The sequence below is a fragment of the Phacochoerus africanus genome, chromosome 14, assembly GCF_016906955.1.
Source record: "Phacochoerus africanus isolate WHEZ1 chromosome 14, ROS_Pafr_v1, whole genome shotgun sequence".
Lineage (NCBI taxonomy): Eukaryota > Metazoa > Chordata > Mammalia > Artiodactyla > Suidae > Phacochoerus > Phacochoerus africanus.
The window spans coordinates 47148127-47170193 of NC_062557.1; the positions used below are offsets into that span (position 1 = coordinate 47148127).

General features: G+C 57.1%; 1 protein-coding gene across 1 annotated transcript in view; it reads left to right on the forward strand.

Annotated features, from left to right (window-relative positions):
• The first annotated feature begins 1679 nt into the window (after positions 1–1679).
• DOC2B (double C2 domain beta) overlaps positions 1680–22067 on the forward strand; it is a 32010-nt gene continuing 11622 nt past the window's right edge. Inside the window, exons 1-5 of the mRNA XM_047759275.1 lie at positions 1680–2222; positions 9530–9609; positions 12544–12618; positions 15288–15397; positions 15535–15661. Coding sequence (XP_047615231.1) covers positions 1850–2222; positions 9530–9609; positions 12544–12618; positions 15288–15397; positions 15535–15661 — 765 coding nt within the window. The 5' untranslated portion in view covers positions 1680–1849. The remainder of the gene's footprint in view (positions 2223–9529; positions 9610–12543; positions 12619–15287; positions 15398–15534; positions 15662–22067) is intronic.

Sequence of the window (22067 nt, forward strand, 5' to 3'; positions counted from 1 at the left end):
CCAGCTCTGCCACCAACCAGCAGTTCCCCGGGCAAGTCGCTGTGTCTGAGATTTAATTCTGCACCTGCAAAGTGGGACTATTGTACCCTGCTTACAGCATGGGGCGATTCGAGGAATCAGTGAGACAGCCACGTGGGCCCCTGACAGAGGAAGCTGTGGTTTTCAAGGCTGGGTTGTGGCCGTCACCACCCAGTGGAGAACTTGCCACAAAATAACCTGCGGATCGTCATCACGAGTGTCACCAGGGAGTCCCATCTCCCAAGGGCAGGGTGAAGGGAAAGCCGACACAGGTGAGCACTCCTCGCCGGCCATGCTCTTTGCCAGACGCGGCCTCCCTACGACACTGTGAAGTTGGAACTAGCCCCATTTCACAGATGAGGAAACTGAGGTTTGGAGAGAGCTAACCATGTGCCAAAATGACGCCGAGGGCGAGGCCTCCTCTGCCTTCTCTCTGCTCCCCACCTCCACAGGGGTCATGGGCGAGGGGGGACAAGGGCTTGGGGCCCCTCATTCAGGTCCCAGCCAAGAAGATAAGCATTTCAGCGGAAACCGGAGAGTCAGCAGGATTCCAGCTATGCCCAGGGGTTTCTGGGGGACACACCTGTATAGGGAGCAGCCATTCCCCATGGAGCTATGTTCCCGGAAAGCAGGACAGCAGCCAGGGCTGGGCTGGCTGGGGTTCGTTTGGTTTTCGGACCATGTGGGAAGCCTGAGCCGAGGGCCCACCACGCCCAGGCCCAGCCGCTCCACCTCTGCCTCTTTCCTCACCCCCCCCCCACCCCCGGGGAAGGCCCAGGCCCTGCCCACCCCCATCCTCTCCTGCCCAGGGCTCGAGGTCAAGGTCCTCACTCACCCTGTCCCCATGGGGGGGCAGGAGGGGCCTGGGTCCCTCCACCTACTCACTGACCCAGTGAGAGACTGGGTCTTGGTGAGAGAGCGTCTGTGTGTGTGACCTGAGAGGAAGTGGGGACAGACTGTGCCGGTCGCGACCTTGGACAGCTAAGGATGTACATGCAGCACTAGCGTGTGAGCATCCTGTCCCTGCACCCCTGGGAGTGTAGCTCTGTGTCCTGCTAGATGGGGGGGGGGGGTTGCCCTGGAGTCCCCTGATCACTTTTTGGGTGTGTTTGTATGTCCTGTTTTGTGTGCTGGGAACATGGGTGCCCTGAGTCCCCCAACCACCTGGACAAGTGTTGTTTGTGTGTCCTGTGAGGGATGTGTGCGTATTGGGGGGTCACGGCGCCACACAAGCCTCAGCCAACTCCGTATGCGCACGTGTGTCCTGCACGCGTGAGCAGTGGGCTCTTCCCCCCAGTTCTGCACACGTCTCTCTGTGCGCTTGCCGTGTCCTTGCACACCGGCATGTGTCCTATGAGAGTGAGCGGAGCCCAGAAAGTGCGGGCACACGCGGGAACGTGCGGGCGTGCGTCCGGAGGGTCCCTGCTCGGCTCCCGCCGGTCCCGCCGTGCGTGAGTAGAAGGCGCCCTGGGCCTTGCCCGCCGAGTGTGCGCGCGCGGGGTCCCGGGCCCGCGTGCGCGCCGGTGTGAGTGCGAGTGAGTGCGGCGCCGCTCGGCTCGCTCCGCTCTGCACCGCCCGCGCCGCCCGCACACTCGCACTGCTCGGCGGCCGCCGGTGACGCGGGCTGGGCCCGCCCCCTGCCTGCCGGCCCCTGGCACTCACTCGCGCCGGCCGCCGCCGAACAGGCAGCAGCGGCGTCAGGGCCGTCCGGGGGCGCCGCCGGCAATGCCCGCAGTCCTAGCTGAGCCCCGCCGGGCCTGCTGAGCCGCCCCCGGGCCGGGGCCGCGCCGGGTCGGTTCGGGCCGCGCCCAGGCGGGGCCGCGCTGCCTGCATGACCCTCCGGCGGCGCGGGGAGAAGGCGACCATCAGCATCCAGGAGCATATGGCCATCGACGTGTGCCCCGGCCCCATCCGGCCCATCAAGCAGATCTCCGACTACTTCCCCCGCTTCCCGCGGGGCCTGCCCCCGGACGCCGGGCTCCGCGCCGCTGCACCTCCAGACGCCCCCGCGCGCCCGGCCGCGGCCAGCGCGGGTCGCCGCAGCCCCTCCGACGGCGCCCGCGACGACGACGAGGATGTCGACCAGCTCTTCGGAGCCTATGGCGCCAGCCCCGGCCCCAGCCCCGGCCCCAGCCCTGCGCGGCCGCCCGCCAAACCGCCCGAGGACGAGCCGGACGCCGACGGCTACGAGTCCGACGACTGCAGTAAGTTTCCCACCCGCCGGCTTCTCGCCCCCACCTCGGCGCAGCGGCTTGCGCTGGCGACCTCGCCCGCCCTCGGTCCCGCTGCGGTCTCGGATCCCCCGGCACACCCCCTGCCGGGTGGCAGCCCCCGGCTGCGCGGTGCGCTCGCTCTCCGAGCGCCCGGCACTCACAGCCTTGACCCCTCCCCCGAGCGGATCGGAGAGGTGGGAAGTTTGGGGGCGCCCCCTGGGGGTGTCCCATTTCCGGGGTCGGGCTCCCCAGATACCCTCTCGGCCCGCCGGCCGGGAGCCCCGGCGCGGGCGGCAGCTTTTGTTCCCGGGCAGGGCGGAGCTGGGGAGACACCAGTTGCTGCCGGCCGCGCGGTTGCTCCCCGCCCCGGAGCCCGCGGCGGACCAGCCCCGCGGCCGAGGGTAGGGCTGACCGGGCGGTGGAGGGCGCCGGGGGCCAGGGCCAAGCGGCCTCCCAGGTGGGCCCGGCGGCGGCCGCATAACGCGGCGGCTTGGCTGGCGCGCGGGCCGAGGACCGGGGGACCGCGGGGCCGCCTGTCCTTTGGAAAATCCTTGGCGGTTCCGACTCCCGCGTCCACGGAGCCCGCCGCTGCGCTCGACCCGGCCGCCGACCTTCGTCCACCTGTTACACCAGCTTCCCCGGCCAGGAAGGGCCCCCTCACCCCAGCCCGCGCCTCCTCCTCCTGGGCTGAGCCCCGAGCCCCAGAGAGTAGGCAGGCGGTCTCCGGGGCCGAGGCCCGGCCGGCTGGAGCTCCTGGCACCTTTCTGGGTTCTGAGGGTGCTCGGTGTGCCCGCGCCGGGACCGGAGGGGAAACCGGGAACCAAGAGGTCGCCACCCTGGGCGGGATGGATTTGCGCGGGGTGGGGGTGGGGATGGGGGTGCTCGCCCGGCCCCCGGCCCCCGGCCGGGCTACAACCCCAGCCTCTTCACTCTCAGAGCTGGAAAACGGCGTCAGACGCCAGCCCTGCCTGAAATGTGGACCTTTCCGGACAGGGGTCGCTCGAAGTCCCCCCCCCCCCCCCCCCCCCCCCGAGCCGGGCCCGCCCAATCGATCGCATCACCCGGTGTAGCGCAGCGCAGCGCGGGTGACCGCCCCTGGCCTGAGCGCCCACATGGGCCTCAAGCCAGGGGGTCCGGAGTTGCCCCCAGCATAAAATGTGCCTCTGGAAGCTGCCAGTGGGGGTTACCAGCACCACTGCGGAAGGGGGGGGTGCCCAGACCTCTCATCACCCTACCTAGGGAGGCCCAGGAGCAGCGAGTGGGAGGCGGCCTATCGCACCCTTGGGTCCCACCCCCGCCTGTGCTGGGAAGCTGCCTGCTCTGCCTTTCTCTGGCCTGGACCACAGGCCTCTGGCCAGAACCTTGCATGTTGAGGCCCTGCACCTGGGCGTGGGGATGGAGAGCAGCGACTTTGCTGCCAGCCTGGGGGAACTGAGTCGGGAGAGTTTATTGCCCTCCCGGCTGTGCCCTGGATCTTCCCCATCCCGGCTCCTGGTACCCTGGGCAAGGTGCACCCCTTACTTGCTGTGCCTCTGGGCGGGCCCTGAGACCCAGGTCACCCCTTTGCCTGCCCTGAATCTACAGCCACCTGCAGAAGAAGGGGTGGGGAACTTGGTCCTATTTCCAGTGTCTTTCCTGCTATGCCAAGGGAGCAAGTGAGCAGGGCAGGGCTTCTCCCCGAGCTTCAGGCCAGCCTAGTGTCACCCGGGGCCCTCTCATGCCATCAGGCTAAGAGGTGAGAAGTCTGGCTGTTTCTTTGGGCTGTCCCTGAACCTACAAGCAAGGAGGGAAGCAGAAAGTGCCAAGCCCAAGCCGCTGCTCCACGCCCAGGCCATCAGTTCGGCGGTCCTTCACAGAGCACAGTCCTGGCAGCAGGGAGGGAACAGGGCTGCGGTTTCCAGACCCTCACTGTCCTAGCAGCAGACAGACGCACTTGGGGTCAGCATACAAGGCAGCCTGGACCGTGGGCTGGCCACACCCAGGTCACCAGGGCACTCTGCTGAAAAGAACATGTGGCCAAGCCAGGGCCTCATCCGCTTCAAGGGGCAGCCACCCTGGGCTTAGATCCCATTCGTGGCTAAACAAACATCCCAGGGAAATCTTGGCTGCTGCTCACGGGGGGGGGGGGGGGGGGGGGGACCAGGCTCTAGGATGGAACCGCTCCCAGCTCAGTACCCCCAGGCTGCACCCCCTTCTCAGCTCTGACAACCAGATCCCTGCAATGAGCCTAAATGATTCAAGCCAGATGGTTCATTACGGCTTTAGCCAGGGTTATGCTATTTGCTGCCCTAATTATTGGATTATCTCTGTTCTAACAAAAAGAAATTAGGACGGTTGCTCTGTCGTCCAAGGCCAAGAGTGAAGTGCTGTTTATTTCTTGGGCCTTTGCTTCCTTCTCTTTAAAGCCCATCCTTTATTAAGGCACCTCAAGGCACAAGCACAACATTGACAGGCTCCAAACTGATCTAATAGAGAAGCGATGACGGAGACGAGACACTGAACGCCTGAGTCAGAAGGGCCCCCCCCCGGGCCCTCCCCTCCCCTCCCCGTGGTCCAGAGCACGGCCTGGCTAAGTGGACTCGCCTGCTCGCTGCCCTCCCCCTGGGTCCTGTGCCCCACCCTCCACACATGCTGCTCCCCTGCCTGAGATGCTCTCCCACCCGGTCTCACCCGTGGAAACCCAGTCTGTTCTTCAAAGCTGTGGATGCTTTGGGTTGTAACTACAGAGAAGCCAGAGTGCCTTGACAGTGAGGACAGGCGAGGCCGTGCAGCCCTGAGGCAGGTTCATGTAGGGGCTCAGCAGCAGCAGCAGCAGTGGTGATGGTTCTGCCTGTCTTTCCACTGCCCAGGGGTGCTCTCTTAGGCAGCCCTCCCTCGTGGTCCAGGGTGCCTGTTGCCAGAGCAGGTGCCACAGGTGCAGGAAGATCCTAGATTTGAGAAGGATCCGTTTTCTCTCCCACGTCTCAGTTTCAAAGCCGCAAAACGTCTCCCAGAAATCCCTCTCCTCTGTCTCCTTGGCCAGAATGGCATCTCGTGCCCGCGCTTACACCTGCCCCTGCACGATTCACCCTGGGCTTGGGTCAGGACCCATGATGCCCACGGAGGCCTGAAGCAAGGATGGCGCAGAGGAGTCGGGGTTAGGCCTGCCCAGAGGGCCCTCAGCAAGAATACTGTCCCTGTCCCCCACTGGCCGAGAACCCCTTTCCTTGGAGCCCCGTCATAGACGACCCGGACCAGATTTCTCCGCAGTCAGCCTCTTGAGACCAAAGAGGTTGTCAGATGCTGGGTATGGAGGTTCTAGAAGGCCTGAGACACCGATTTCTGATCTCAGGGAGTTCATGGAACCTGAGACACAGAGAAGCGAGAACAGGGAGTCAGGAGCCCAGATGAGACACCCAGCTTGCACAGAGTTCCCCCACGGGGAGGGGCTCTGAGGCTGGGAGGAGGGAGGACGCAGGCGGGCAGAGTGGAGGAAGGAAGCGTCAGGTGGCTGGAGCAAGGGGGAAAGACTGCCGATGAGGCCCAAGCGGTCATATCACAAAAGGCCTTGAAGGCCCCACCAAGGAGGTTGAACTGAGCCCCAGAGGCAGTGGAAAACCTGCGAACAAGTTAAAGCAGGGGAATGAAGGGTTTATAACTGTCCTGACCCTCTGCCTCGGAGCTCCTGGGACGCTGGGCTGTGTGATGTGTGGTCCGTCCCTCTTGGTACCTCCCACAGGGGCTGGTCAGTGCCTCGGGTTCCCCAACTTGAAATGCTTTCAGCTCAGGCTTGGTCATTTTCTATCATTTTCTATGGTTCTTGCCACATCTTTTTTAAAAATGATTTGAGAGGCTGACATTTTTCTGAAAAAAAAAAAAAATAGGGCCGATTTCCTATTCCCAAGGGTGAGGAAAGTCCAGGTGCAAACCAAGGTCAAAACGACGCTGCCAGCCTCCTTCAGCCGAGCAAAGGGATGTTCTGCTTTAGAGGAACCGACAGGGGCTGGAGCTTGATTGTCTCTGAATTAGCCCCATTAAAGCTCTATAATTATCAACAAGCCGGTGGCAACTCTCGAAGGCCCAGTGGTGCCCAACCCTCATTGTTTATCCAAGGATGTCCACTTTAGGCGGGACATGTGATTTGAGTGGCACGAGGGCAGGACCCTGTGGCTCACACAGACCAGCACCTTCACCTGCCCTTAGGGCCCACCTCACCTGCACCCAGGGTGGTTTCAACTCAGCGGCCCCCTCCAGGGCAGCAGCCCCCTCGCTGCTCCCTGCGCCGCAAGAGCGATTCTGCTTTTTTCTCTTCTGGTTCTCCGCTGCATCCTCTTAAGCTTTCAGCTAAGCAACGTGGCAGCCCAAAAACTGGAGGAAGCCACTGGGCTTTACCATGGGAGCCATCAGGATGGAAGGGAAGAGGGATTCTGTGTCCAGCTCTGCTGTGCCACCCTGACCAGATCACCTCCCCTCTCTGAGCCTTCTTTCCCCAAATAAAGACTCTCTCTGAGAGAGCTCCATCACCAGGAAGTCTCTCAAAATGGTGACCGAGCTTCTATTTATAAACTGTTACTTCTTATGAAACTTGCATTAGAGATGAAAAAAATTCATCAATCCCATCCTGGGGCGGTACTGGGCTTGCCAGTTCTTTCTGGGAAGTGATAACAGGTGTAGGTCTCACTGAGTAGCCGTCGGGCGCTCCTTAAACACAGACGACTGTAGAGCAGGTGGAAGGGCCCCTCGCCCTGCCTGCAGCTGGGTTTTCGAGTGGGGACTCAGGCTGCTGGCTTGTCCTTCTGTGGGATTGGGAACCAGGCAGAAATCGTGGACTGTGGTTTTTATTTATTTATTTATTTTACTTTTTTTTTTTCCCCCTGTCTTTTTAGGCCCACACTGGCGGCATATGGAGGTTCCCAGGCCAGGGGTCGAATCGAAGCTACAGCTGCCGACCTACACCACAGCCACAGCCACACCAGATCCCAGCCGCATCTGTGACCTACACCACAGCTCACGGCAACACCAGATCCTTCTGAGGGAGGCCAGGGATCGAACCCACATCCTCATGGATGCTAGTCGGGTTTGTTACCGCTGAGCCATGGCGGGACTCCAGTGGCTGTGTTTTTTAACATAGACGATCACCCCATATCTCTGCTCCCGGGAGCAGCTGGAGAACGAGTTGGTTTGGATTAGACCGGCCATGGGGATAGAACATCTGCTTTTTGCTGGTGTCACAGGCATGGCCAAGGCATGGTCCCTGCCCTCAGGAAGCTCCTATCTGGGGCGAACAAGCCGTAGGCTAGGCCTGAAGGGAACAGAGACTGATTTACTGTCTAGCAAAGCCAAGAGCTTTGCAGAGTGTCATTACTAAAGCCTGAGCCCAGAGCCCCTTGGGCCCGTGGCTCTTAGTGGTTACAGGTGCGGCGATAGAAAGCCCACTCACAGCACCCTCAGCTGCCCACCTGCAGAGGGGGGCTAGGGTGTCGCAGCAAAAGGCAGGTACAGATGGACGAAAGCACGCACACACTCCACTCGGGAGAAAGAACTTTAGACTCCACTGGAGGCCCACTGACTTTTAGTTTAGACGCAATATGAACAGGTATTCTCACCTGCTTCTGTAGCGGAAACAGGAGGGTGGGTGGGTGGGTTGTGCCGTCAGAGGCAAGGACTCTAACAGGACTTGCAAGCTGACAGCAAAGGAGGGAGCAGGGAAACATGCAGAAAAGCCTCAAAAAGAGTGGCCACTGGGATCCTTCGGTGGAAGAGTCATCTCACCCGCCCCTCTGGGCCAGGACTCAGGACACCCAGCACCGGAAAGTAGTCACAATGACTCAGGCTGTTCAGAGCCGCCTAAGTGACCGTTTGTGTATTCTGCTCACAAAGGCTGGGAGGGGAATGATCCAGTTTGGAATGAGTTCATTCCAGAAGGTGTCTCAGAGGGGCAAGTACAGTTATCTAGAAAAATCACCTAAATGGATCTGTTCCTTCTATAATTATCTAGCGAGCACTTTCTATACCCCAGGCATGCTGCTAAAGCACAGTGCTGTGAGGTGGATATTGTTGTGTCTCCATTTTGCAGATGAGGAGACTGAGGCACGAGGAGACTAGATAAGCTGTCTCAAGGTCACACGGCCAGGAAATGCAGACCCGGGATTTGAACCCATGGTCAGACGTCAGAGGGCGGATCTCTAACCCTACATGTGCCGCCTCCTAGGTTGGCCTGTGGTTGGAACACCCCTTCCCCCAGCCTCACTGTGCGCTGGCCTAAGCCCTGCTCATCTTTCATGGCTCGGGTGAAGCGTCACTTCCTCCAGGAAGCCTTCCCTGACGGCCCCAGGCCACATCCAGACCAGGCATCCCCCTTGGGCCCCTCATCGATCCTGACCCACCAGACTTTGTTGTGGCAAATCCCTTTCATCTGTCCCTCCCATTAAGCCGTGCTTTCCTTGGGGCAGGAACCCTGCCTTATTGATACCTTCATTCCTAGGGTCTGGCTTATTGTAAACACTTGGTAGAGAATGAATGAATGAATGCATGCCTGAGGTGCCAGTTGACCAATGTGGCAGCCTGCAAGCAGGATCTAGGCTTCTAAACACATTCTGTGAATGTGCATCGCAAGGTCAGAGACTTGCCCCCAGGGTCTGCCCCCCGCAACCCCCGCCTGCCTTCACGCTGGGAGCCACGCAGGCAGCATCGAGGGCCACAGCTGCTGTGAGTGATCGCGCCCAGGGCAGCAGCTGCATCCATTCACGGCCCACAACCTCGCCCCACCCTTGGGAGTTACTCCCTGCCTTTCAGAGGCTGAGGGTTGCAGTATAAGGGCCCAGCTGGCGCCTCACAGCCTCCCCAGGGCTGCCCGGGGCCAGAGAGACCAGGGAGCCGAAGCCTCCAGTTGCTGCTGGGGGGTGGTGAGCAGACCAGCCAGTCCAGGGCCTGCAGCCCCGCGGAGCTCTGCCTACTCACAATCCTGTGACAGCTAACAGGTGGGGGGACTGAGGCCTGGGGCCCAGGCTGGATTCGCACCGGGAGGACAGGAACCCCAGCAGACGTGGCCCCACCCTGGACCAGCCACAGGCCGCGAGGCACAGCACGGGGCTCAGGGGCCCGCCGCCTGGGTTGGACTCTGGGCCGCCACTCGCGGTATCTGGGGGTGACGGGCCTAACCCACCTGAGTCTCAGCTCCCTCCCCGGCTTGGGGGGGTTGGCGTGCAGAAGGGCCTCCGTCGGTGGCAGTCAGCGTGGGCACCGCGGCCTCTCGTCTGACAGCACAGGGGTCGGGGACCAGGCGGCCCCTGCGTGACCCGAGCCCTCCTTGTCCACAGCCGCCCTGGGGACGCTGGACTTCAGCCTTCTCTACGACCAGGAGAACAACGCCCTCCACTGCACCATCAGCAAGGCCAAGGTAGGCCCCGCCGCCCGCACCCAGGGCGCGTCTGTGCCGTGGGCACAGGGCCGGGAGCCTTCTCAGCCACGTCATCTCAGCTGAGAAGCCCTGAGCGGCCAGGCATCTGGGCAAAGAGTAAAACAGAGATGCCGGAGAGGGGGAGCCGGGGGTAGGGGGTTGAGGGGACAGAGGCCCCCGGAGCTGGGGAGCTGGGGAGCTGGGGAGCTGGAGAGGGAGGGAAGGGAAGGCGGGGGGTGACCGGCCTGTGCTGCAGGCCCGGGGGGCGGGTGGGCCTCCGATGCCTCCGCCTGAGGTTCTCAGCACCTGGGCCTCTGGACACCCCAGCAGTGGCTGGCGTGACCTCTGGCTCCGACAGTCCTGCTCACACCGGCCCCCCTCGCTCTCTGGGTGGGTGAGGGGTGTCTGTAAACCCCCCGTGGCCCTGGCCCCAGCTGACACCTGTCAGCTCTGTGTTCTCAGCCACGCTGTTCCCTTCGTCCCCCCACCGCATCGCTCCCTCTGGGAGGAAGGTGCCCAAGCTGATGTTCTCCCGCAAGGTAAGGGTGGCCGTGCGGCCTGGAGAACCTCCCCGCGGAGCTGGGGAAGGGCCTGGGCCTGGGGCAAAGCAAGGAGCTTCTGTCCGAGCCGCCCGGGCCCAGCCCCCACCCCAAGCTGCCCCCCCAACCCTGCCAGCTTCTCTGCCCCTCCTCCCACCCTCTCATGGCCCTGCCCACCCAGAGGGGCAGGCTGCCCGGTTCTGCCTGCCTGGGCCCACTCGGCCTGGGCTCCCATGGCTGACTGCCCTGGCAGGGCTGAGCAGTGGCTCCGGTGGGCCTGAGCCATCCCCACCCTGCCCTCTCCTTGGGTGCTGCTCAGGCTGGGATGCAGGGCACGCTTGCCTTCCCGCCAGGGGCTCCACACCTGCTGTCTATGCCAAGCTGGGAATCTGATAATGCCCAGCTGCGCTGAGGTGGGGGCGGGCCGTGGGCCCTGGGCGGACCCCTTCCCCTCTCCCTGCACCCAGCTGTGTAGAGGTTATCCAGGCCCGGGGGCTGGGAGTGCGCACTGGCTGTCAGGCCACTCTGGCCAGAGCCATCCCGGAGAATCCCCACCCAGACCCCGGGCCCCCCCCCCGCCCCGCTGTGTCCTTCGCTCTCCCTACCTGGGCTCCAGAGAGGCTGTGTGAGTGTACGCATACTTGGCAGGGTGTATATGTCCCCCCGGGAGTGCATCAGTCACGGCATCAGAGGTGGGGACGGGAGGACCGTGAGCCATGGCGACTCCCCCATTGTCCAGTTCATTGGCTGCTTAGAGGCAGTTCTGCAGCAGGGCGGTGGTGGGGGGGCATGGGCAGGGCTTGGGTGTGGGGAGGAGCCCCAGGGAGTGGGAAGGCTGAGGCTGATGGGGGGCCGGGAGTTGGGGGGGGGGGTCTCTGTCCAGCCTTCCTTCTAGGTGGTCAGAGCAGCCTCAGTTTGCTCATCGGTAAAACGGGGTTCATCATCTCCCCCGGCCTGCCCGCCCCCCCAGTGGGGTTGTTGTGGGCATTAACTGCTTCGTTCCTGATGCTGTCCTGGAGGAGACGCCCCCTCCCCTCCCCTCCCCTCCCCCACACACATGTACACACACACACACACACACACACACACACGCACGCACTCGTTGCATCCGCAGCAGAACTGGGAGAACTGAGAACCACCAGTCCTGGGAGGCTCCACTGTCGAGGGGAAAGGGTCAGAGGCGGGATGAGAGGCATATGTTCCGATGGGCCAGCCTCATCCCGAACCAGCCCCATGGGGCAGAGCAAAGCTCAGACACCCCACCTCCGCCCTTGGCCACTTCTCTGGCACCTTCCAAGCGGCCTGGGATGTAGGGAAGGGGAGCAGATGTGCCACCGGCCAGGCCTCGCGCCAGCATTGCCTCAGCTCCTACAGCCACCCCAGGATGTAGGAACTAGAGGCTCAGGAGACACATGCACTCATCCACTCCCACAGCAAAGCGGGAGCCGAGACCTGACCAGCCTGGCTCTGAAACCTGCGTGCCCCTTTCCACTAGCGGGAAATCAGAAGCCCCCACCTCAGACCTCACCCCCACCCGAGGGCTCCTCCAAACCAAGGCGGGATGGCCCCCCGAGGGGTGGGGAGGTGGGCTGCTCACAAGCCACCAGCTTGCAGTTCACCTTTGAATGGTGTCGTGGGGCTGCCGGCTCTGCCCCCCACATGCCACAGCTGCCTCCCTGCATCCCTGTGCACCATCCAGGAAAAAAGTAGCTTTCAGAAACAAGAACGGGCAGGAGGTCGGCTAAGCCCCTGTCTGCTCATGATGCCAAGGGCTCCCTGGCTGGGCACACCTGGCTGATTTTTGGAAGTGCATGAGGGGTGCCATCTTGTAGAGGGACCCTCTGTGGTTGCCCAGTGTGTGTGGCCTCCGGGAACACAAGGTGGCTGGGGGCTGTGGCAAAGCCGGAGAGAAACTGAGCCTGGTGTCCAGGACGGGGGACGTTTCTCCATGGCCACGGAGGGAAGCGTGTGGATGAGTGGACGGTGGGTCCCAAGGACTTGGGGTCGGTGAGGGAAGTCGTCGTGTTCGAGGAGCAGGAGGAAGGGAATCGGGGAGAAGGAAGGGCCTGACCACAGCAGGATAACGAGGGCCTCGTTCAGGGAAAGGCGAGTCACCTGGCCTCCGTGATAAGGGGAAGAGAAAGGCTGATGACAGATGCCCCATGTCCCCTGCCCAGGGCCAAGTGCTGGGGGAGGGGAGAGTCCCCCAGCATCCGCCATACTGGCTCCCCCATCCTGGGGGTGGGCAAGGTTGCTTCTACGCAGAGGGTCATGAACGGACCCAGCCCAGAGGCCCTGGGAGCAGGGAGGCCTGCCGACCCAGCTTCCCAGAGGCCCTGGCCGCTCTGGGTCCCCAGCCCCCTAATTCCACCCTTTGCCGTTCTCCTCTGGTCAGGGCCTGAAGCCGATGGACCACAACGGGCTGGCGGACCCCTACGTCAAGCTGCACCTCCTGCCCGGAGCCAGTAAGGTGAGGGGGGCCCACCCTGGGCCTGCTGACCGGCTCTACCCACCCACCGTGACTGGGGCCCAGGCTGGGCTTGGGGCATCCAGGGAGGCCCACAGCCCCCACACCCACTCAGAGCCCAAGCAAGCAGATGGGTTCATTCGCCCTCCACCCAGAGCACCCAGTCAGCCCCAAGCCACATCCTCTAGGCCTCCCAGGACCATCTGCCCGCCAAGCTGGGGAGATTCCCCCAGAGAATTTCCAGGCCAGCGTTTTGTTAAGAAACATCCCCAACTGATGGTTAATGCTATATGTAAACAAAAGGTTCTGTGGCCGGAGAGCATTGGGAAACATTGTTAAACAGGTTTCTTTTTTTTAGCTTTTTTTTGTTGTTGTTGTTAGCTTTTTAGGGCTGCACCTGCAGCCTATGGAGGTTCCCAGGCTAGGGGACAAATTGGAGCTACAGCTGCTGGCCTCCACCACAGCCACAGCCATGCCAGATGGGAGCAGCATCTGCAACCTCCACCATAGCTCATGGCAACGCTGGATCCTTAACCCACTGAGCAAGGCCAGGGATCTAACCCGCATCCTCATGGATGCTAGTCAGGTCCATTAACCACTGAGCCACAATGGGAACTCCCTAAACAGGTTTCTTTACTGCAGGACTTAGCAGAGCCTTTAATTCCTTGATAGGCCCTCTGTGATTTGCACCAGGGGGATGAAGATCTGCCTCCGCCCAGATTATCTGACGACAGGACCCTTGTTCCTGTACCAGGTGACTTGACAGGCAGACCAGCCCAACGGGGGCATCTATGAAAGGAGAGGGGGGAAAAAATTTTTTTTAATTCGCTCTTGAGCAAAAGCATCAGGCTGGCCATTAGCCCCAGAAGCTCAGAGCTTGCTTAGACTTCCTTTCATAGTCTTACAGTTCAGTGTAGGTTTATTTGCAATTTCCTGGGAAAGACGGTCACATCATCTTTTCAGAATCGGGTCCTTCCCTGGCCCTGGGACCCACCGATGTCTCAGGGCTGAGTGAGGCAGAGGCCATGCGGGGGGCGGACCCGGAGTCCAGCAGCTTTGTTTCTGAGTAGAGACCTGGGTGGAGGCAGAGGGATGTGAGATGCAGGACACCAGAGCCTGAGCAGCAGAGCCTGGTGGCTGGTGTTCTTGTCCTGGCCTCTTTCTCCAAAGCCAGGGCTGGGAACTTCCTTCGAGGCCCTCGAGCCACCTGAAAGAGAGGAAGAATCACCAGTGGAGACAATTGCCCACCAACTGGGCGGCCCTGCCCCCTAGTGGCCACATCGGGCTGAGTAGCCACAGGCTGCTGGGACCTGAGTTAACTTTGGGGCTCACAGCCCTGGATGAGGCTCCCGCTGGTCAGGGGCGGGGGGTGGGGGCGGCTCAGGAGGGGCAGTTTCTCCCTCGGTAGGGATGGAGGGGCAGCGGAGGAACCTTCGGTGGCCCCGCCTGCACCAGTGGGGAGCGGGCTTTCCACTCCAGGCCTCCGTGTCCTCAGGCTGCTGGGCGACCCCTAGGGAGGTGAGAGCTGGCCCCATGTGACCAGGGGAAGGTGCCCAACTCGGGAGCTCGGTGATTGTGTATCTCTAGACTCCTGGGACCTCAGGGCGCTGTACCTGGCTGCCAAGATTCAGGGACCCCACAAGGGGTTGATTTACTGCATGGGGCAGCATTTTATAGAGCACAGTCTCCTTGGAAAGAAAGCTCCCGAAAACAAGGTGGTGTTAGACCCTTTGTACAGCGGGGAGCCTGACCCCTCAGAGAGGGTACATAACCTGCTGGGCACCAAGGAGCGTATGTGAGTGGTGGGGCTGAGATTTGAACCCAGGGCTGTCTGACACAAAGCCTGGACCAGTCTGTGGCAGACCTCGGAGAGAATTGGACGCTGAGCTTAGCGCGTAAAGGGGGCAAGACATGCAAGGAGTCTCAGAACCAAGCCCTCTGGAAGCATCAAGGAAGGAGGGGAGGCAGCCCCCAGGCATCCTCCGCGGAGGGGTGCGTTCCAGGCAGGGAACAACCTGAGCAAAGGCAAGGAGGCTGCGGGAGAGTCCAGCCCCACAGCTGGGCTTCCAGCAGCCCAGATCCCACCTCCTACAGACACCCTCCCCCACCCTCCATGCACGCACGCACACGCGCACACATACACACATCTGCACACACACCGAGGAAGCAGGGTCCTCCTATTGTAGTTTCCTAGGCCTGTGCTAACAAATGACCACCGACTTCGTGGGTTAAGACGCCACAGACAGCTCACCTTCCACTTCTGCAGGGTGCGCGTGCCACACGTGAAAATCCACTGTGAGCAGGGCTGCATGCTTTCCGGAGGCTCTGGGGGAGAGGCTCCTCTCCAGCTTCAAGAGGCACCCCCCTGCCCTTGGCTGGCGGCCCCTTCCTCCGTCTTCAGAGCAGTGCTGCCTCCTCTCTGACTTTCCTAGTCACCTCTCTCTGACTCTCCTGCCTCCCTCGTCCGCATTTAAGGACCCCAGGGTGATACGGCCCGCCCGCCCGGATCATCTGCCCATTTTGCAGTCAGCTGAGCAGCAGCCTTAGTCCCCCTTTGCTGGGGAAGGTGGCGTGTGCAGAGGTCCCCAGGGCATTGGGAGAGGCTGTGCTTGGGGCTGTTCAAGGGTCCACCCTCCTCCTTGATACTCAGGGGATCCTTTGTGCTCTTCCAGGCAAATAAGCTCAGAACAAAAACTCTTCGAAACACTCTGAACCCCACGTGGAACGAGACGCTCACCTACTACGGGATCACGGACGAAGACATGATCCGAAAGACCCTGCGGTGGGTGGGCCCCGTGGCCGGCCGGCTCCCCCAGCGCCCCCGCCGCGCGCAGCCTCGCCCCCCCCCCCCCGGTCCCCCCACCGCTTGCAAATCCCTGCTGCCTCGGGAAGCCAACTGAGAGGCCCCTTGCCCTCCAGGATCTCCGTGTGCGACGAGGACAAATTCCGCCACAACGAGTTCATCGGGGAGACGCGGGTGCCCCTGAAGAAGCTCAAGCCCAACCACACCAAGACGTTCAGCATCTGCCTGGAGAAGCAGCTGCCGGTGAGTGCGCCGCGGGCGCCCTCCAGCCGCGGGCTCCGCTGGGGTCCAGGGGCCACCCTGCCGGGGGTGCAGGACCAGGAGCACGAGGCCTGGGCGGGAGACGACCAAACGTGAGATAAACACCCAGAAGACACCTTGTGAGTCCGGCAGGGCTCGGGGCCGCAGAGGAAAGCGCGAGAGGGCTGTCAGGCGGGATGGGTGCTCTGGGAGGCTCACCCAGCGAACATGGGACATTCCCGCCAGAGGGACCAGCAAGTGCAGAGCCTTGTGTGGAAAAAGCGCACGGCCTGCGGGAGGCACAGGCAAGAGGCCGGCTGAGCGGGGCGAGAGAGTCGGGCGGGGGGGGGGGCGGGGTGAGTGCAGAGGGTGGGCGCGGGGAGGACTCCAGCCTCTGCCCTGAGGATGCTGGGCCGGAGGAGGGTGCTGGGCAGGGGCTGAGGCATCTGAGGACTTTTGAAGAGGCTCTCAGAATGGGAGGGAGTGGAGGCCAAGGGCGGGGAGACCAGCGGGTGGAGGCAGGAGCAGGACTCAGGCCTGGGGGGCAGCACCTGGAGGATGAAGGGTCCTTAACAGGACGCGGAGGAGCCGCTAGGGGATGCTCGGAGCTCAACGGGAACGTGTTAGGCTTGAGGTGCCTGAGAGAGAGCCAAAGATGGAAGATAACTCTTTCCTAGAAATTGCCGTTGTTTGAAAATGATGTCAGGAGGTCCCGTCATGGTGCGGTGGTTAACGAATCTGACTAGGAACCATGAGGTTGCGGGTTCGATCCCTGACCTTGCTCCGTGGGTTAAGGATCCGGCGTTGCGTGAGCTGTGGTATAGGTCCAAGACTCGGCTTGGATCCTGCGTTGCTGTGACTCTGGTGTAGGCCAGCAGCTACAGCTCCGATTCGACTCCTAGCCTGGGAGCCTCTTTATGCTGTCAGAGGGGCCCTAGAAAGGGCAAGACAGACAAACAAACAAAAGAAAATGCTGTCAAAACCGATTCTGCCCCCTGGCTGTGGCCGCTGAGACCCCTGCTCAGCCCGCACCCCCCGTTCCCCCAGGCCCGCCTGGCTGGGAGGAGTTGGCCAGGAGGTCCTCAGAAACCTGGGCCTTCCGGACTGCATGGTGTTCAGGCCACAGTCCCCTCCCCAGGACTTCTCCCACATGCCCCAAGGCCTGGGCAAGGGGAAAGCTTGAGAGGACAGAGCCCAGCAGGGGTCCCCCAAGTGCCTGTATCCCAGCAGGGCCTGGGCCCTGGGACATATGCTCAGCACAGCCTGTCCTGGTCCAGTCCTCCCTCCCAGCATCCCAGCTCTGTCTTTTTGCATAACTTGATCAAATTGTATTTTCTTGTCACACTCTCTCCTCCTTGTAGACATTTGCATGGTAGAGAGAACCTTTTCAATTTTATTCTTAGTCCCTACTCACACGTGACCCGGGTTGTCCGGATGATCTAATGATCTATGTCACTTATAAAAAGCGACATCAGCTCCTGCTGGAGTTGTGTTCCTGAATTTTGATCCCTGATGTAAACAAACACCTGTGCGTGTGAGAGCGTGGAACTCAGGTGTGAGCACGTGTTTCATGCCAGGGGTGAGGTGAGAGGGTGCAGGCTTGTGCACAGGATGTGCCCAGGGCCTGGCCAAGCCTTGCTTGAATTTAGTAGGAGCTCTTTGGTCCTGTTCCGGAACCCACAGTGACAAGGGTGCCTTTTGGGATATCTGCTTGGCAGTAAAGATTCATCTCAATAGTACCTTGCAGATTCTACCTACTCCTGTAAAAATTATGCGTTCTCCATATCTACTGAAAACCATAAGCTTTTCAGCGTCTGTGAGTCAGTTTCTGTTCTGCAAAGCAGTTCATTGTATCCTTTTAGATTCCACATGTAAGTGATAGCGTATGATGTTGGTGTCTCACCGTCTTATTAACTTCTTACCATGATAATTTCTAGGTCCATCCACGTTGCTGAAGATGCCATTCCTTCTTTCCTTTTTACGGCTAATATTCCAGTGTGTATCTGTACCACATCTTCTTTATCCACTCCTCTGTTGAGGGGGAGTGGACATTGAGGTTGTTTCCATGTCTTGGCTGTTGTATATAGTGCTGCAGTGAACATTGGCGTATATGTATCTTTTCTTTGAGTCATGGTTTTCTCTGGATAGATGCCCAGGAGTGGGATTGCTGGGATCAAATGGTAATACTACTTTTTTTTTCTTGTTTTTTTTAACGGCAGCACCCACAGCATATGGAGGTTCCCAGGCCAGGAGTCTAATTGGAGCTATAGCTGCCAGCCTACACCACAGCCACAGCGATGCCAGATCCAAGCCACATCTGCAACCTACACCACAGCTCATGGCAATGCCAGACCCTTAACCCACTGACCAAGGCCAGGGATAGAACTTGCAACCTCATGGTTCCTAGTCGGATTTGTTTCTACTGGTAATTCTATTGTTAGTTTTTTGAGGACTCTCCATACTGTTTTCCACAGTGGTTGCACCAATTTACATTCCCACCAACAATGTAAGAGGCTTCTCTTTTCTCCGCATCCTCTCCAGCATTTATTGTTTGTAGACTTTTTGATTTTTTTTTTTTTTTTTTTGGTTTTTAGGGCCACATCTGTGGCGTATGGAGGTTCCCAGGCTAGGGGTCGAATCAGAGCTATAGCTGCTGTCCTACACCACAGCCACAGAAACTCAGGATCTGAGCTGCATCTGTGACCTACACCACAGCTCATGGCAATGCCAGATCCTTAACCCACCAAGCGAGGCCAGGGATCAAATCTGTGTCCTCATGGATGCTAGTCAGATTCATTAACTGCTGAGCCATGACAGGAACTCCATTTTTTTTTTTTTTTTTTTTTTGCTTTTTAGGGTATTGTTTGTAGACTTTTTGATGATGGCCATTCTGGCTAGTGTAAGGTGATACCTCATAGTGTTTTTGACTTGCATTTCTCTAATAATGAGTGATGTTGAACATCTTTTTGTGTGTTTTTGGCCATTTGTATGTCTGCTTTGGAGAATTGTCTATTTAGATCTTCTGTCCCTTTTTTGATGGGGTTGGTTGTTTGTTTTTTGGTGTTGATCTGCAGGAGATGTTAATATGTTTTGGAGATTAATCCCTTGTCATCGTTTCATTGGCAAATATTTTCTCCCATTCTGTGGATTGTCTTTTCATTTTGTTTAGGATTTCCTTTGCTATGCAAAAAGTTTTAAGTTTAATTAGGTACCATTCGTTTATTTTTGCTTTTATTTTCATTACTGTAGAAGGCGGTTCTGAGAAGATGTTGCTGTGGCTTATGTCAGAGAGTGTTCAGCCTATGTTTTCCCCTAAGAGTTTTATAGTATCTGGTCTTATATTTAGGTCTTTATTTCATTTTGAGTTTATTTTTGTGTATGGTACTAAGGAATGTTCTAATTTCATTCTTTTACATGTGACTGTCCAGTTTTCCCAGCACCACTTATTGAAGGGACTGTCTTTTTTCCATTGTATTTTCTTGCCTCCTTTGTCATAAATTAGTTGATTGTAGGTGCATGGGTTTAATTCTGGGCTTTCCATCCTGTTCCACTGATCTGTATTTCTGTTTTTGTGCCATTACCATACAGTTTTGATAACTGTAGCTTTGTAGTATAGTCTGAGGTCAGGGAACCTGATTCCTCCAGCTCCATTTTTCTTTGTCAGGATGGCTTTGGATATTCTGGGTCTTTTATGCTTCCAAACAAATTTTAAAATATTTTGTTCTAGTTCTGTGAAAAATGTCATTGGTAATCGGATAGGGATTGCATTGAATCTGTAGATTGTCTCTGGCAGTATAGTCATTTTGACAATATTGATCGAGAGCATGGTATATCTTTCCATCTGTTTGCATCATTGATTTCTTTCATCAACATTTTATAGTTTTCAGAGTACAGGTCCTTTGTCTCTTTAGGAAGCCTTGTTCCTAGGTATTTTATTCTTTTTGATGTGATGGTAAATGGGATTGTTTCCCTAATTTCTCTTTCTGATCTTTATTGTTAGTATATAGAAATACAGACGATTTCTGTGTATTGATTTTGTATCCTGCGACTTTGCCAAATTCGTGGATGAGCTCTAACAGTTTTCTGGTAGCCTCTTTAGGATTTTCTAGGTATAGTATCATGTCATCTACAAACAGTGGTAGTTTTACTTCTTCCTTTCCAATTTGGATTCATTTTCTTTCTTTTTCTTCTCTGACTGCCATGGCTAGGACTTCCAAAACTGTGTTGAATACTGGTGGCAAGAGTGGACATCCTTGTCTTGTTCCTGATCTTAGCAGGAATTCTTTCAGCTTTTCACCATTGAGAATGATGTTAGCTGTAGGTTTGTCATATATGGCCTTTATTATGTTGAGGTAGGTTCCCTCTACGCCCACTTTCTGAAGGGTTTTTCTCAGAAATGGGTGTTTGATTTTCTGAAAAGCTTTTTTGGCATCTATTGAGGGGATCATATGGTTTTTATTCTTCAGTTTGTTAATGTGGTGTATCACACTGATTGATTTGCTGATATTGAAAAATCCTTGCATCCCTGGGATAAATCCCACTTGATCATGTGTTGTACAGACCTTTTAATGTATGCTGGGTTTAGTTTACTAGTATTTTGCTGAGGATTTTGCATCTATGTTCATCAGTGATATTGGCCTATAATTTTTTTTCTTTTTTCTTTAAATGATTTTTATTTTTTCCATTATAGCTGGTTTACAGTGTTCTGTCAGTTTTCTACTGTACAGCAAAGTGACCCAGTCACACATACACATATACATTCTTTTTCTCACATTATCCTCCATCATGCTCCATCATAAGTGACTAGATATAGTTCCCTGTGCCATACATCAGGATCTCATTGCTTATGTATTCCAAAGGCGATAGTTTGCATCTATTAACCCCAGATTCCCAGCATATCCCACTCCTTCCCCCTTGGCAACCACAAGTCTGTTCTCCATGTCCATGAGTTTCTTTTCTGTGGGAATTTTCATTTTGCTGTATATTAGATTCCAGATACAAGTGATATCATATGGTATTTGTCTTTCTCCTTCTGACTTACTTCACTTAGTATGAAAGTCTCTAGTTCCATTCACATTGCTGCAAATGGCATCAATTCTTTTGATGGCTGAGTAGTATTCCACTGCATATATCTACACCATATCTTCTTTTTTTTTTTTTTTTTTGCCATTTCTTGGGCCGCTCCTGCGGCATATAGAGGTTCCCAGGCTAGGGGTCTAATTGGAGCTGCAGTTGCCAGCCTACGCCAGAGCCACAGCAACGCTGGATCTGAGCCTTGTCTGCGACCCACACCACAGCTCACAGCAATGCCGGATTGTTAACCCACTGAGCAAGGGCAAGGATTGAACCCGAAACCTCATGGTTCCTAGTCGGATTCGTTAACCACTGCGCCACGATGGGAACTCCTACACCGTATCTTCTTAATCCATTCATCTGTCAATGGATATTTAGGTTGTTTCCATGTCTTGGCTATTGTGAACAATGCTGCAGTGAACATATGGGTGCATGTATCTTTTTCAAGCAAAGTCTTGTCTGGATATATGCCCAAGAGTGGGATTGCTGGATCATATGGTAGTTCTACATTTAGTTTTCTGAGGTACCTCCATACTGTTTTCTGTAGTGGTTGTACCAATTTACATTCCCACCAACAGTGCAGGAGGGTTCCCTTTTCTCCACACCCTCTCCAGCATTTGCTATTTGTGAACTTATTAATGATGGCCATTCTGACTGGTGTGAGGTGGTACCTCATGGTAGTTTTGATTTGCATTTCTTTAATAATAATTAGTGATGTTGGACATTTTTTCATGTGCTTGTTGGCATCTGTTTACCTTCTTTGGAAAAATGTCTATTCAGGTCTTCTGCCCATTTTTCTTTTTTTTTTTTTTGGTCTTTTTTGCTACTTCTTGGGCCACTCCCGTGGCATATGAAGGTTCCCAGGCTAGGGGTCAAATCGGAGCTGTAGCCACCAGCCTACGCCAGAGCCACAGCAACGAGGGATCCGAGCCGCGTCTGCAACCTACACCACAGCTCACGGCAACGCCGGATCATTAACCCACTGAGAAAGGGCAGGGATCGAACCCGCAACCTCATGGTTCCTAGTTGGATTCGTTAACTACTGCGCCATGACGGGAACTCCTTCTGCCCATTTTTCAATTGGGTTTTTGATTTTTTTTGCTGTTGAGTTGTATAAGTTGTTTGTATATTTTAAAGATTAATCCTCTGTTATTTGCGTTGTTTGAAACTATTTTCTCCTATTCTGTAAGTTGTCTTTTTTTTTTTTTATGGTTTCCTTTGCTATGCAAAACTTCTCAGTTCGATTACGTCCCATCGGTTTATTTTTGCTTTTATTTCTGTTGCCTTGGGAGACTGACCTGAGAAAATGTTTGTAAGGGTGATGTCAGAGAATGTT